At 44.2% G+C, this 16,418-nt stretch overlaps 1 protein-coding gene across 1 annotated transcript in view; it reads right to left on the bottom strand.

Annotated features, from left to right (window-relative positions):
* The window catches only part of LRP3 (low density lipoprotein receptor-related protein 3), a 20,872-nt gene extending 5,206 nt beyond the window's left edge, over positions 1–15,666 (bottom strand). Inside the window, exons 1-3 of the mRNA XM_009881411.1 lie at positions 15,543–15,666; positions 14,432–14,479; positions 8,677–8,815 (exon numbers count right to left, since the gene is read on the bottom strand). Coding sequence (XP_009879713.1) covers positions 8,677–8,815; positions 14,432–14,479; positions 15,543–15,666 — 311 coding nt within the window. The remainder of the gene's footprint in view (positions 1–8,676; positions 8,816–14,431; positions 14,480–15,542) is intronic.
* Between the last annotated feature and the right edge of the window lie 752 nt (positions 15,667–16,418).

Genomic DNA, 16,418 nt, shown 5'->3' on the forward strand with positions numbered 1-16,418 from the left:
GCTGCAGCCGGTGCTATCGCTCATGTTTATGGCTGGAGGATTTCTCCTGGGAATAAACCCTCTGAGAGATGGAGCGAAGCCCCAGGGGAAACCCAGGGGGACTTCGCATCCCTTCTGATGACGTTTGTCCTCCTGGACCTGCCAGCATCGAAGCCTGACTCTGGTTTGGTCCATGTCTCTCCTGTGCTGAGGCCCCCGAGCTGGAGGCAGCACTGCAGGGGGGTCTCCCCAGAGCAGAGCGCAGCAGAGGGGCACAATCCCCCCTCGCCCTGCTGGCCACGCTGCTGGGGATGCAGCCCGGGGTGCGGGGGGCTTTCTGGGCTGCCAGCGCACATTGCCGGCTCCTGGGGAGCTTCTCATTCACCCACCAATCCACCAAAGGCCTTCTCCGCAGGGCTGCTCCCAACCCACTCTCTGCTCAGCCTGGATTTGTGCTTGGGATTGCCCCAAGCCACCTGGACATTGCACTTGGCCTTGTTGAACTTCATGAAATTCGCATGGGCCCACCTCTCAGCAGTCCTTTCCAAGCTCAAAAGCTATGAAACTATGGGACGAGAGAGGAGACTGCTGTCTTGGAAAAAGAACAATAGGGAGCAGTAAAAAGAACCCTACAGGGATAAATACGAGAGACAAAGATCAACTCTTCAAGACACGGATAGGCAGGGAGAGGGCAACAAGAGGACTGCAAGGGGCAGATGTGGAACCTAAAGTCTAACACTATTATTTTTTAATTCAAAGATGAAAATATTCCCTTTCTGGGAATGCAAACGCAGGGCAAACAAGCCTGTAACCTCTTACAGTCAAACCTCCAGCCCTGACGCTGACCCCAGCCCAGTAATCATTCAATAGCAGCTCACCTAGTGCAAAGAGGTGCCCCAGTTGTTTGCAGAACACTGAACACAACCAGATAACACTCCCTAACCTGTCGCTGAGGAACCATCCGGAGTATTTGTTCAGTCTGATGAAACTGATTACATTTGCATTCAGTACCTTGCAACGGCAATAGCACTGCACAGAGAACCACACTGATTCAGAAAGGGGACACTGTTCAGAACACTTAGAAATGAATTTTGGTCCTCTTTCATATAACTCAGCTACACAAAATTAACCTGGTAGAAGTTTGTGCGTACTCCATGCAAATACCGAGACAGAACTTTCAGAAAGGCTGAAAAGCTGCTACGGAATACAGACCTCCTTCCACAAAGGACTTTTCACAAACACAAAAGACGCGTTCTTTGAAAAAGATAAACAGAAAGATAATTTTCTGAGACAGCTTGTATTTACAGAAGGCTGTCAATGCCTGACAAAAAAAAGTTGGAAGGGAAGGAGCAGTACCTACGTAAACTTGCTGCTTCGTTCACACAGGAGACCCACCCCACACACACCTGTAGGTTCTGCCAAACATATTGGCTTAAAAGCTCTCCAGGGGAAAAAAAAAAAAAAAAAAAAATCAGCAAGAGAATGAGAAGACAGCATGGAAAGTGTTAAGTTAAAATGGAAATTAAGAGATGTCCAACAGCATATGTGCAGGCAAGGACAATCCACCCAGAAATATATTCTCCCTCTTTTCTAACTTTTTCTCCCACCATGCCCTGTGTGCCTTTCCAGCTGGGAAGAAATATTCCAACAGTACCTAATTCTTCACTATAAGCAATCTTATCAAGCTTCTGAAACCAGCATATTTTGCAAGGAAGTTTTAGATGACTGTGCAGCCAGAACGAAAAGATTTCAGTATTCAGCCACGCAAAGGTAAACTAAAATCTGTCCCAGGCATCCTGCAAAAAACTGTTTAATGACCAAGAAAGCATATGAACAGGCACTACAGCATGAAAAGCATTGCACAAGTGTCAGTGAAGCCATGGGCACCCACATGGCGCCTGTGGCAAGAGCTGCGGGACAGCGTTACTGAGCTATACCACATCGGGTTTGCTCTCTCACTCATTTTGGCACCACACATCAAAAAGGTTTCTACCATCTACTTGGGAGGGTTGTTTGTAGGGTCTTCTTGTCATAAAGACTTTTTGGATAAATATTAGAAATACCTATCCACCCAAACCCAAAGATTTTTTTAAGAAAAGGGAACAGCCACTGAATCAAGAAACGGAAACTCAGAACCGGGAACAGGGGGAATGACTGCAAAACGTCTGCTCGTGCGACACAAACAAGATCATTTACTAAATCTTTTGATCTCTTACATCTATAGATATTTCAGATGTACCAGAGCCAACCTGGAAGAGCTAAACAAATGGTCCTCCTATCCTACCCAGTTCCCAGCGCTCCAGCTGAGCCCTTTCCCCGCTCTGCTGAAAAGAGCTACTTTTGTCTATTAGGGAAATAATTCACCCACCGCATTGTTACACACCACAGACTGCACACACCCCGGGCAGGATTTGCCTATATAATAAGCTGTCTGTGCCTTACAGTAAAATGCATTTCTTTCTGTTTAAAAAAAAAAAAAAGGGGGGAGGGGCGACACAAAAAGAAAAGGTTTAACACTTTAAGATTCGCAGAAAGGAAGAGCGCAGAGAAGTCAGCTACGCGCGCGTGCCTGCTCTGCCAACTACCTCTGCAGATGACCGCGTTACCTCTGGAAAGCCTGCATTTGTGTATAATTAATGATATCTTCTATTGCACCCTGAGAAAGTGGTATTGTACACTGCTAATAAAGGGCTTTTTTTTGGTTTATCACAAAGGATGTGGAAGAGGAATAAACTTCAGCCCCACCTCCCAAAGCAGAAGCACAGGCACAGAGGGCGACCGATTTTCCCGAGTGTCAGTTGTGGATCTGAAATAGATTCAGAGCAGAATCCCACACTGTTCCACTCAGAAATCCAACCTTTAGCCACAAAACCAACTGAGTGCAAGGGCGATGAGGCAGAACAGACTTGCAAGGACGCATCACCTTTAACAGCCTCCCTGAAAACACCATGCCTCTCAGGGACGTGGGAGCCACCAAAACAAATGCCTTGGCATTCCGAAAAGGGCAGTATAGAATACTCACAAGAATGAATTCTTTTTAAAAAAAACAATAAGCACCTTAATCACAGCTGCCTAGGCGTTTCAAACATCACTGAATAAACGTATTTGCTCTGATATACAGATGTTCCAGTTGTGATGTAAAGTTTTACATATAATAGATAAAACAGCAGTTATAAAATTTCTTCTTCGAAGGGCAAAAGCAAAGGCAAAGCAATTATGTTCTACCTCATGCAAACTAATCAACAGACATGTTTTGAACAAATTTTGCTTTGACTAAGGCATTGCCACTCCACTCCATCATCCTTTTAATTTCTATTGTCTCCACTGGAAGCAAATTTTGCTCCATTTAAATTGATGGTGATTTTACTCAAGACCAAAAGCATGATATATTTGAAAGAGCCATCAGCCAACCTCACCACAAAAACCACTCCTTTGTAACGAAATATGAAACAACACGAATACATATGTGTGCATGTATAAATATGCAAAACTGGTTTTTGCTTTATACTGCATTTGCAACAAAAAGGTTTTGTGTCAGAAGTCTCTGCCACAGTAATGTGACATTACATAGCCCTCTGGTTTATTTTACCTGAGTCCTGAAGACCGCGTTCAACCTCTGCTACCTCACTTCTCTCATCATCTGTAATTAGATCTGGTGGAGGTGCTGCTGCTACGGTCTTCTGAAGAATAATTTAACCGCAAAATAGAGCGCGGGGACATTCACTTATTCAGCTGAACTTTCTCAAACTGGAATGCAAATTTTTCTGTCAAAAGGATTACACCAGTGGCTGAATGAGTGATGGTATACAGTGGAAATAAGGGACTTGTACTGCTTGTAGGACTGTACAAACATCTCACAGTCTCTGGAAAAGTACTGAATGAAGTCTGCAGTTACAGTTCTTGAGGGAGGTCTCAGGCCCTTTGTATCCAAACCCAACGTCATTTTCCATGATTAAAATAAGGAACAGAATCAAGCCGCACTGAAACTGAGAGTACTAATGGACAATGTCATCCGTATCTCACGCAGCACCACACAGTACTGTGGTATTTTTAAATATCTTGGGCGGGGAAGCACAGGGACTGGGGGGAAAAGCAAAGGAAAGGTCTGTTCCATCACTAAGTCCTCCAGCAAAGCACCCTGACGTGTCTGCGGGAGCAGGCTGTGGACCCAGAGGTCCATCCCCCCAGGCAAGCTGCAGCGCACGGCGGCACTGAGCGCCAGCCCTCGCACCCCTCACCTCCCGCCGTCCCGACCACGTCTGCTCCGGGGGCACAGACAACCCCTCCACCCAACACCTTCACTTATGGCACAACACTCCTCCGCTCCGGCGCATCAGCGCTCGTGGCAACAGGAAGGTGAGCGCGGTGCTCCTCTGGACTCCTCTCCTCTCCGTGGCCAGAGCCCACGGCCAAGCACAGAGGGCAGGGAGAGGACCACCCTGCAGAGCCCAACGCCGGTACTTCCAGCACTTGGAACTGCAACATGAACACCACCAACAACGTACAACGCCCACCACTAACACGCAGAACTACCTTCTAAACGCTTCGGCCCTCAGGCTGTTCTCGCTGCTCCCCGCGATCTCCAATACAACACCGCAACAGAGGAGGAGACCGGCATAAGAGAGCAAAATTATCGGAACAAATTTTGCAGGTTTTGTTTCTTCTGCAAAAATGCTATTCAAAAGCACCAAGTCCCATTATCTTGTTTTTGGAATGCCTCTTCCACAGCTAATTCCTTTAAAAAAATCCCCTAATTTTATACAAAAGTACAAGAATAATCTATTAAATGCTGGAAGCATTTGGACTCTGAGGTTCAGAAAAACTCATTGTGAACTGACACATGCAACACTAAATCTGTTTTTACAGAATTCTGCAGAAATAGGTAAAACTGAAAAAAAGGTTACCTCCAACACTGAAACACTGAGCAGGACTCGAGAAGCTTGCAGAAAAGTACAGAATTGGCCATATATATCGATCTTGCCTGATTTACTCATATGAAGCAACAGTAGCCTACAATGGTGTTTTCCTACCAGCTGACACATATTTTTATGGGGCTGGTAAGAACGTCATGAAACCAGATTATCATAAACATCCATTAACACTCTGTAAATATGAAAAAAAAATGCGCTACCTGCAAAACTAATGCTGAGCAGAGCTAAGCTTTTCACCATCTGCACTGAAAGCAGCAGATAGAAAAAAAAAAAAAAAAGTACTTCTATAAATAATGTAGGGAATTCCCTACAACCCTCTTAGTAATTTAAGCACAAGCAACTACAGATTAAAGAAAAAAAAAAAAAAGGATTCTTAATAACTGGAAAAGGACAAACACAGGATGAACAAAAAAAGGGGTAAAATCTTGGAGGCCCAGAGGATGTAAAACCCGAAAAAGTAATTAGTAAATAAATAAATTTTTTAAAAATGTCCATTTTGGCCCTCTATACTCCTTAAAAAAATTGGAGAATAAATATTATGGGTAGATCAGTAGAGCACAGTCCCAAAATAACACAGACCAGCCAATTAAGCAAGAAAAGTTACTTCTATTTGCCAACCTCTCACAGCAAGTGCAGGCTGTGAACAACTGATGACTTCATTAGCTCATTAAAAACTTCTGCTTAACCACTGAAGCAGGAGGACCTGGGAGTCAGGAAAGCTCTATTCCACTCCCAGCTCCCAAGCACCAGCTCGCTGTGTAACCTTAGGCAAGAGACACGGGGGCTCGTGTTTTCAAAGGCTGAGCACAAGCAACTGAATGAAATAAATGGCTATTAATGAGTTTTTATCCAGTTAATGTCAACTTCTGAAACACTGTGAGTTGGGTGAACAGACTACGAAGCAGTCCCTTTAATTCTTCATACAATTATAGAGCAGCCTGAACAGGGATCAGTTTTACTCAGAAATTGAAACTCACATGGTATCTGGAAATTTCTTTTTCCAAAGCCAATGACGTTACTCACTGAAGTGAAAGCCAATGAAGGTGATCCCCACCCCCCTGCCCCAATTAATAAGAGGCAGCTTGGGTGGGTCACCGAGATAACTTCTCAATACTCTGTTCTTGAATTCTGAACGTGGAGAGCATTTTACCCTCAGTCCCATAAATTCCCATAATAAAATGCAATTCATTTATACTCTGCCCACATCAGGTTAATTACAACCATCACGTAAGAGGAACTGCTAAGCAAAAACGATTTTGATCTTTTTCTCAGCTATGAGGAAAAAATACACGTATAAAGCCCGTAAAGGATGGTGCAAGGCAGTTGCTGCATATGACATCTCTATCTGACCTTACAGGATTTTTGTGTTGCCTTCTGTAAAAATAGCCATAAAACCAGAGAAAATGGGAAGAAAATCAAGTGGTTTCCAAAACAACAACTAACAGATTGACTACCCTAATCTAAAGTGACAAAACACAGTCCTGGAAAACAGTAGCTACACACGCTTGTTCCCAGGTCTCAACAGCACCATTCCACCAGACACACAAACTCGGAAGACAGTACTGAAACGCACGTAATTAACAGAGGTAGAAGCACAAAGAACCATGTATTTCCTGTTCCTGTGAAATCTCCCTCAAGGATTTCTAAAAAGTAAACTATAATGCAAAACAATAAACATGGAAATGTGAGGATATGAAGAAAATCAATACACCACATGAAAGGTAGATATGAAGAGAAAGCTTCCAAAGGACATGCCCGCAGGAGCCAGCACCTTACATCCGCGCGGAGGTCTGGGCACAGTGCTACTGAGAGCTGCTGAATAACAGGTTTATAAAAAATGACCACCGACTGCAAACGTTTTGGAAATCAAAACTACTTTCAACTGCAATGGTATCCCTTAATGACTCCTGCTGTATCTCAAATATGATACTTACACAACATCGCTGTCTTACTGTCAATGAGAATTCAAGATCAAAGGAAACGCATTCAGCATCACGTAACACAAAGGAGGTGGGGGGGTTTTAAACCTTTCAAAATCCAGATGTTATCACAAGAAGTGTGTTTGATTTTCCCAGGAAAATTAAAAATGCTACTCTTCTACGCCTTTATCAGCACACTGTTAGGACAAGAAGCGTACTCAACTGTTGAGAGGAAAAAATGTCTGTACTTGAAGCCCCTTTCCCAGTTTGCCTACACCACGCTAGCCTAGGCAAGCCAGCCCTGACGCTGACGTCCTTGGCATTACGAGGGCTGTAACCTTTGAAAGAAACCCTCAGATGCTGTAACATTTTGCATTTCATACACTGGGGTGAGTCATCCCAAGTGCATTTATAGTCGGAAAGGTAACAGCACGGCAGCGCTCCCTCGGATGTAAACACATCGCTGCCATTGTTTGCATGCGCACAGGAGGGCAGGACACGGCGGCGTATCCAGGGGCAGGAAACAAACCCATTAAGAAGAAATCTTTCAAATAGTATTGCTATGCACACATCTAAACTGTATACACACACAACTACCAGTTTCCTCCTCTGACTTCCCTTTATTTCTTTAGCCTCGGTTACGCTCGTACTTGCAGAAAAGAATCCTAATTCTGGCTGGGAGCTCTGAGGTGTTTTCGCAGCACAAACTGCAGTATTATTCTCCAGAGCCAGGTCCTGTCTCTCATTGGCATGCTTCCTCAGAGTTCCAACAGGCTCTGCTTTGAAACAAATTCCCTGCATCCAATACAATTTAATGGGTTTAAAAGCGTGTTTCTATTTACGGATCTCAAATGCTGGCAGGTATCTACTTCCTTACTTTTGATGAGTAGTTCCTATTTTGAACTGCGGATGGTGGAGCCCTCCTATTATTCCATCTGTGGCAGATTTGTTTTTAATTGCTGAGCATCTGCAGTTGAAGAGGTTTGCAGTCCTTTTAAGCAGCTGAGCAAAGAATGAGCAGATGGTGTCAAATACAACAGTACTAAAAACCAAACAAAAAACCCTTTCCTAGATTTGCTGCTTTTTCTTCTTTTCAAATATGAAATTCTTGGTTTGAGAAGGATACTACGATTAGCCCAGAGAAATTAAGCACATTCGCAGTATGCTGCTATTATAGCCAAAACATTCCAAACAAAACATTTGTAACATATTCTAGTCTTTTCTGAATAGTATTTTTACAGAATGAGCTGAAATTTTGCCACAAATGCTAACTATTATTTAATTCTGTTGGAAATAAATATTAAGCAGAAAAGCATGTGCCTTTTGGTTAACAAGTAACAATAAGCAATGATTATCTTCAACTGTCAATTAAACATATCACCATTTCAAGACATGAAAAAGCCATTTTTGCTCTAAGAATTTTACATATCCCACTGAGGCTGTTCCAGGTTTTATAGCCTCCACCTATTCCTACTTATAAGCAATGAAGAGAAAGGGGACTATTTAACCTGAGTCAATGTATCACTGTTTCCCACCTCTTCATCTATCAGAGGTGGACAAAATCTCACCCGGGTACTGAAGATAAATATATTAAAAGACTACAAGCGACTTGCATATATAATAACGGATGTCAGAAGCCGCCTATAGGAACAAGACACAGTGGAACATTTCTAAAACGAGAGAGGTGCTCAAGCTGCGATCGTGCTCCAGTGTAATCAACTTCAGCTTCCTCCGACCGTTCGGTAGCACTGACAAACAGCCTCATAACTGCTGCATCAGATAAGAACCCGCATTTTGTTTCATTTCAGCAAAGCAGTCCTTTATCTCCACGGGATATCAAACCATACCTAATTGTTATCATGTCTCCACGATCTCCTTGAATGTACCAGCTGCAGTTTACAGCCGGAGGATAGTTCAATGGCCAAGAAGGACTATAGATGACTCCCCGTCTCTCTGTGTGCTGTTCCAATTCTCCACTGCAAGCAGCTGTTAATAAGGGGGAAAAAATATCATTGTTAATGCTTTGCCTAATCAACAATTCACATTAGCTGCAAGAGCTTTCATCAGCTTCTGGGGACTGCAGACAAATAAGAGTCAACAGTTTTATCCTCTCACCACTTTCTTCCCTGCCCCGGTTTTAATTAAAACACCCACTCTAAGTGTAGGTAAGCATAACCTGCATTTCAATGCAGGATCAATCAATAACCTTGTATGAATCTACCGAAGGCGACAATCAATATTACTGCGTGGATCTGCCAAGAGGATGGAATACAGAAATCCTTCGTACCAGCTCCTCAGAGCCTGGGTACGTCACCCAGCAACGATCCATATTCAGTGAAAAGTACCTAAAGAAGCTCATTCTGTTATAACATGTTCCTGGACATGTTGTTTATCCTCCTAACCACACAGCGGACCTGAAGAGTTTGTCATGGTTACCCCAACAAAAAGACAAAAGTAAACCGGACTCCGTTGTCAGATGTTTTCATTGAACGTTACTAAGTACTCTAAATTCCTTCTGAACTCCCATAGACAGGAGAAATTTTCCAGACGGGGAAAGGAGTAAATGGGGCTAAATAAAGCTCAGTATTTTCAAAGCACTTTCAGTTCTTCCTATGGAAAACAGCAGGCCAATTAAGGCTACATCAAATACTTATAATTTGTAATTAAGCAATTCAAAAATGAAAGTGAAGTGTTCCAAGGACAAGTGGGAAAGCTGCTCTGATGGGAAAATGTACTCTCAGCAGGCTACCGGAGGGGAAATTCTGCGTAATGCAATAGTTACTCTAAATATTCTCCAAAAATATTTTTAAAACTACTTTTAAAACAAATTACTATCTAGAGCATGACTTGTGGATTGCAGCTGAATATTCCAATTTTTGACAGTAGGTTACTTTCTCGTAGCTTAAAAAGGTGCCAAGGAAAAAATAAAGGCTGCCTATACCTCAAGTTTCCTCATGCGCACACACATCCAAATATACTGCGTTACAAACCACAGATTTACAGCACTGCTTGGAACTCAGCCGCACAAACGCATCATTTTCAGCTGAGTGTGGGGACCGGGCGAAGGCACGGGGCAGGGCTTCGATGGTGTGGGGCTGCCCGCAGGGCACCACGACGGGGCCGCGGCGTCCCCCCACCCCGACATCTGTGCCTCGCACCGTTCCGCTTGCTCACAGTGGGCGCTTCTGAAGTGAGAGCCACAGGAATATAAAAAGCAGGAGGTGAGTAACTTACCTGAGGCAAAACATATAAAAAGCTGTTATTTTTACTCTCCAAGCAGGGCATTCCAATGAAACTTATGCATGTAATTCCCACGAGTTTCAAAGGCCACAACAGCATACAGAATACATAAATACATGAAAACATCTATTTTCCAAACAAATATTTTGCAGTAAGGCAGTTACAAAAAACAAGAACACTTTTGTTACCGCATTTGTAAAACCAGAGAGGCCTCACTCTAGATACTGGCAAAACACGGACATGAAGATGCAATTACAGAATTATAAAAGCAAACATAAGATCCACAGGACTTTTAAACTCCAGTTCTCCGGTTAGGTCTGTAAATGTGCTCCTCCACACGCTTGTCACTGCATCAATGCACCACAGCTGCATAAGAGGACACACAGCTAGCAACCACAGAAAGGAGCTGGAAACACGGCGTTTCCTAACTGCCAGATTACTAAAACTCCTCAACGGGAAGGAAACGGAACACACAAAGGAGAAAGAGCAAATAGCCCAGACAGAAATATCCAGGGCTTCCAGCAACAGCTCTGCAAAGATTTCTGTTCCCCTTGTACCAAATACAGTTCAGGATTAACATCCCTTATTCATCGTATATGCATTAGAACGGAATCATAATTACACAAAGCTTATTTTAGTCTCTGTTCCAAGCAAGCCCCATTGACACACTGGTGACTCCACGTGTGTGCTTCCACTCACACATTCATCAGTGCAGTTAAGCAGAGCTACTATTCTCCCAAATACTTGTTTCTCAGTTTTAGGAAGTATTTACAAAGATCCTGAGCAATAGTTATTTGAAGTATCCCAGCTTTTTTGAAGCAACATCACGAGCATTTTTTCTTTTGCAATAACATATAGTTTCCTAATTTGTAAGCAGTAAATCTGATGTAACATGACAGTTCAGGTTCCCAGTGAGAAATGCTTTTTCTTATTAACACTGCACATCTGCTATGAACGTGGCACATGGAAAGAAGAACAGACAAAAGAAATAGATTTTCCATTTTAATAGAAGAATTGCAGCTGTGAAAATCTGAGGACATCAGCGAGGTAAGGGCTGCGCTGACACTATGCCATTTTGGGCAATTCACCTGGCTACGGTCGTTGTCGCTCAGTACTTTCCCATGGCTTTACCCACCTGACACACAACGAGCATTTCGGACTTGCCCTACTCAAAACTAAAAGGACAACTGCTTTGCTCTTACAAAGGCTCCTGATTTGAACGGACCACTAATCTGAATTCATATTGCCAAAACATAATTGTACTATTTTAAGGATATGCCCACAGTCCCCTAAACCTGTTGGAGCAAACTGGGGACACGCACCCATCCACCCCCCAAAACGACTGTTGTGTTTACCCAAACATCACTTAATTGCCTTATGCTTCTGATGCCTTTCATTTCCCATCAATGGTCATTACTACGGGATTTGCAAAATATCAGTAGATCTTCCTAACCAGTCGTCTGCCTCTCTGCTCCTCGTGCACCGACTGCTGTGGGGCAGACCGGGCCAAGTACCCCAGTGCTGCTTTCAGCAGCTGTTTTTTCACCTACTTAAATTTTCAAAGAAAAACCTGTAACAACAACAACAACAAAAAAAGCCTTCAGTGCTGGCAACAAAACAGAAAAAATATACACGGGCACAATTTCATACCCTTGGGGATTCAGTGTCAATAAAGGGACCCCACTTCCTTCCTCCTGGCCATGAAGTTTGTAGAATCCCATACACGCTTAAGTATTGTGTTAGTGAGTTGGTCTTCGGCATGACAGTGTGATTCCTTCAGGAAAATAAACAAAAGCCTTTTCAAATTGCCAAAACATCTAAAGGAAAGGGAAGTCTCCAAATAGAAAGGTACAGTTCTGGATTCCGAAGGCCTTATCATCAGTGACAACAACACACAAGAAGAGCAGTGACAACGTTTTTTCAACAATTGTTCTATAACTCTCTTTCTGCAGCCTTTCTGCGCAAATCCAGAAGAAGTAAAAACCTGATTTATTAAAAGCCCCAAATGGCTTACATTTTCCACATTTAGGGTTACTGAAGAAATATAAGAGAATACCAATCCCTGGTTTGGCAAACCAACCCACCAAAAATCTTACAGAGATGGTACTTTTTAAAAAAGATAAATTCTGAAGACAGACAATAATTAATCTTTTATAAATTAAAAAAAAAAAACAACTTTAAACAAATGCCAGAAAAAGTTTGAATTCATAGAGTTTCTGTCAAGTAGGCATAAATCTTAATGAGGCTCTTTCTATAATAATCAAATGGATTTCTTCTACTGTAAACAGCAGTAGATTCCCCCTGCCAGTTAAACATGCCACAAATACTTGCAATAAAGTTTCCAAAACCTTAGATGAATAATATTATTCCTATTTTTGCAAAATCAACTATAACAGCACAGCCGTTGAGCTCCACCAGAGGACAGCGCAGGGGGCACTGAGCTGTGCAGGAATAAATTTCCAGACGATCCCAGCAGAAAATAAATCCTGCGGTTTCGCACCCTCCTGCGACGCGCCGGGGTCTGCCCCGGTCCCGAGGGACACATCGCAGCCATCCGCGCCGGGGGCAGGGACCGTGTGCACCCGCCATCGGGAACCTTCTCTCAGAACCGAACACTTGGAGTGACACCCTCCTCGGCAGCTCTGCCGCACTCCGCAGGACGCTCTCCCCGAGTTCTCCAGACGCTCCCCAAGGGGAGCTCGCACACATTGCTTAATGCGGATGCCTTATGCCTGTGGAGAAAAAGGGACTTCAGTCCGCCCTTCGCTCTACCCTGTCTCCAGCGGGGTGCTGCTGCCCCCGCTACCAGGACCGGCGGCCGCCCCAGGGCTCAGCACGCCCACCCGAGACCTCAGCGCGCCCTGCGCGGGACCAACAGGCTGACGTGTCCCACCGCGCGCCCGGGGACAGGGGCTCCGGGGGACACTGCTCCGCGGCAGCGGCACCTTTTCCGGCTTAAGGTCGTTGTACAAACACAGCCGAGATGGTGGCTCGACCTGCAGAGTTCTCCAGAAGTCATTATTTCTGCTGTCACTTGCTTTCTGAAAATAAACTGCACTGTACCTTACCACAGAGATGGACACTGTAATAAGCTGCTCAGGACAGCAAGCGCTCCTCCCAGCTTCTATCAGGGCTTCTACGGAACATCTCCTGCGAGACGATTCCCAGCAGGTCTCCTGCGCTACCCTAGCCTGTCACCCTCCAGCACGCAGGTCAGAGATGCCACACGTGGCTCACACTGTTGCACTGACCTTTTATCATCATTTTTCTCCCCTGCTCCAGTTACACTGCCAGCAGACAAGGTAGCTCAAGACAAGAAAACATGAAGGCTACAGCACTCTCGGGTTTTCAGCATACTTGAAAGAATAAAAGCCAAATGTTACAACTCACTGTTTCTAGCAAAAGAACAGCATGAGAAAGCAATAGAGCCAACTGGATAAAGTACTACATACTTCAGGCCGAGGCAGTTACCGCCGGTGTAGGCCAGACACTGTATAACTACTTATGTTACACTTTGTAAACTCACATACCTACAGCCAACGGATGTCAAATGCTATCCAAAGCCAAAGAACCAGCCAGGCAGAACAGACTAGGACAGAGATGGCATTCTGGATTTTTTCCAATGAAAGAATGGAAATACTGTGTTGCAAACAACACATGTCCTATATGGTTCACCAAAAAAAAACCTTTTCCTGATTTAAACCTTCTCTCAAACCCCCACGTTGACTCGAACACTCGAGCTCCGACATTAATCAACTCACTGTCTTAGAATTATCTGTGTGTTTTCCCATTTCCTTTCCTCCTGTTTCCCTTATTTGGTTTTTCTGATTTAACTTAAGTCGCAACCTCTTTGGGCATAAAGTACACTCACCAACATGACTGTGGGCTGGCACCAGAGGGCCCTTATTGCTTAGAGGACCCTGACTGCAATGTTCCCCTGATGTCAGTACGTCACAGCACTGCTACAGGGAAGGAAATTACACCAAGTCCTGCGATTCTGGCTAAATTTCCACTTTGACATTCAGGAGACATTTTTAACATTCTTGTTTTAGCTCCCCTGGGAATGGGCCACTGTCCCTGGTTTGATATTCCCAGGCCCATTTCCTAAACATAGAGTTTTCCCCTGAACATATTGGCACGTACTATGACCTTAGCCTCAAGCTCACCATTTTTCCCTAGCACAGTGACACCAATGGATCTGTAACCCCAGGAAGACGCAGAAGGTCTAAACTTCCTAAAACGTCATTGTTACTCTCTCTCAAACAAAGGTCATACTGTGTTGTTAAAAGATCTCTCCGCATGGGGAAAAGCCAGTAACAACTCAAAAGAACAGTAAATACAAATAAGAAAAGTATGTCTTACCTAATGAGGTAACAGCACTTTCTATTTTCCCAGTCAGGAAGAGATTCACTGTGTAAAGACAGAAAAATAAGGTTCAGGCAGGTTCCAGGGGCAGAGGGTGGCAGTCAGCAATCAACCATTTCTAGGTGTATGCTGGGGCGTTAATACAAATGCATTGCAGCCTTCCAACAAGAACTGTGCTTATCGACACAGGCAAGTCATGTAATCAACTATTATCCTTCACTGTAGCTATAAAAAAAAGTCAACACACAACGTTAGTTCAGTATCTGTCAAATATGCTACCAAAAGAAACAACCGCCAACCTATTCTAAGTTGTCTTCTGCAGTTGTTTTTTGTTGTGTTTTTTTAATTGGGGAAGACAGAAGAACAATTATACTAAAACATTCATCATCACAGATAGTCACTTTAGCTGTTTAAATGCTGGAAAATAACTAACGGGATTATTATCTTTAAATAAGTCTCCTCTGAATAAAGCAAAGTTTATTACTCTCAGGTAAATGTCACCTTGAAAATAATCATGTTCGCTTTAGCAGTTTATCTTGACTAATCAAAGGCAATGAAGTTCTTAAAAAGGTCCGCTGGTAAAATCAAAACAGGATGAGGTGGTGCTCGCAACACACATCTGACTTACAAATTAGTTTCCAAATACCCTTCACTTTCAAAAGAGAAGTCTCCTCTCACAGTATGTACCGCTAAGAGTGATCTGGTAAGAGTAGTTATTGCCAAAAAAGAATTTTTCCTGTGTCATTGCTGCTCCAGAGGTCAGCGTTCACGTGCAGCTCCACATTAGTTTCCCCATATATCCTTTAAGGCACTTCTCTAACAATTACAGCGTGTTTCACTACCTGCTCTCATTTTAGCAGTACTCTGTAATCTACAAAGACAGACTATTAATAAAACGGCAAATGTTAAAAATAATTAGAAAGGTCTAAAAGGTTACCAAAACTTAATTTACAACATCCCAGCCCAAGCACTTGCTTTGGCTTTATTTTGCACGTGTTAAGTCCTAAATCTTTTTATAGTCGATCTGTTGGCAAGTATTTAGTAAAAAACATTATTAAAAAAAGAACAATGGGAGAGGAGAGGAAGAGAAACCGTCCCTGTTCCCAACAGTCGCTGGGGAAGCTGCTGACAACACTATTTATGTCTCGGGGCAGCATGTGCGAGAGTGGGCCCCCATTGCCTTCGACACCCCCAAACACATCACCGAACAACGACCCTTGCCCCGACGGCATTCTGGCATAACCTAAACCAGCACACTGCCACTACAGGGGTGGAAACAGAAGCTAAAAAAGCTCAAAACGATCCCTCAGCATGCCCGTTGGAGCCCCGTCACGGCTTTCGGTCAGTGGTGGGCTGAAGTCCCCCCCCAGCACAGCAGCCCAGGCGCCCACAGCAGTCCTGCGCAGACGGACGCCTGGACACCCACAGGCTGGGCTTTCTCCGTCCTGAAGCCAGAGCTAAACGCAGGTGACTGCGATTTCAGCAGGCGCGTGGGCCACTACGGACCTGGGGCCCTGCAAACCAGAGAGCACGACCGCTGCCGGCCTGGGCCGTTGCAGAGGACTTTGGGTGCTGCCCTGAGGGTGAGGGCAGCCACTCCTCCTCCCTCCTGCTACGACCCTTCGCTTCTGCTACGCTGTCATGCGGTTGAGCCTCTGGTAACCCGCAAGGCAAGGAGGGCAACCAAATGGCAGCGTACATATGCCGCGGCTTGGGAAGAAACAGGCCTGAGCGGCAGATTTGTGCTAATAAGCATTAACACGATGTTCAAAGGACCTTAACAGCACTGATTTTCTTACATAATTAACGTACAGTAACATTTGTTATACGATAACAGCAACATGCCATGTAATTCCTTCCTTTCTTGCACGGCACTGGCTCACTCCGGTAGGTCAGCAGGCGTCCCGCAGAGCAGCGCAACTGCCCCGTACCAGGAACGGTGCGGCTCGGTAGCTCCGCGGCTCAGTAACTCCGGGTCTGCGAC

The sequence above is a fragment of the Charadrius vociferus genome, unplaced genomic scaffold (assembly GCF_000708025.1).
Source record: "Charadrius vociferus isolate BGI_N301 unplaced genomic scaffold, ASM70802v2 scaffold553, whole genome shotgun sequence".
Classification (NCBI taxonomy): domain Eukaryota; kingdom Metazoa; phylum Chordata; class Aves; order Charadriiformes; family Charadriidae; genus Charadrius; species Charadrius vociferus.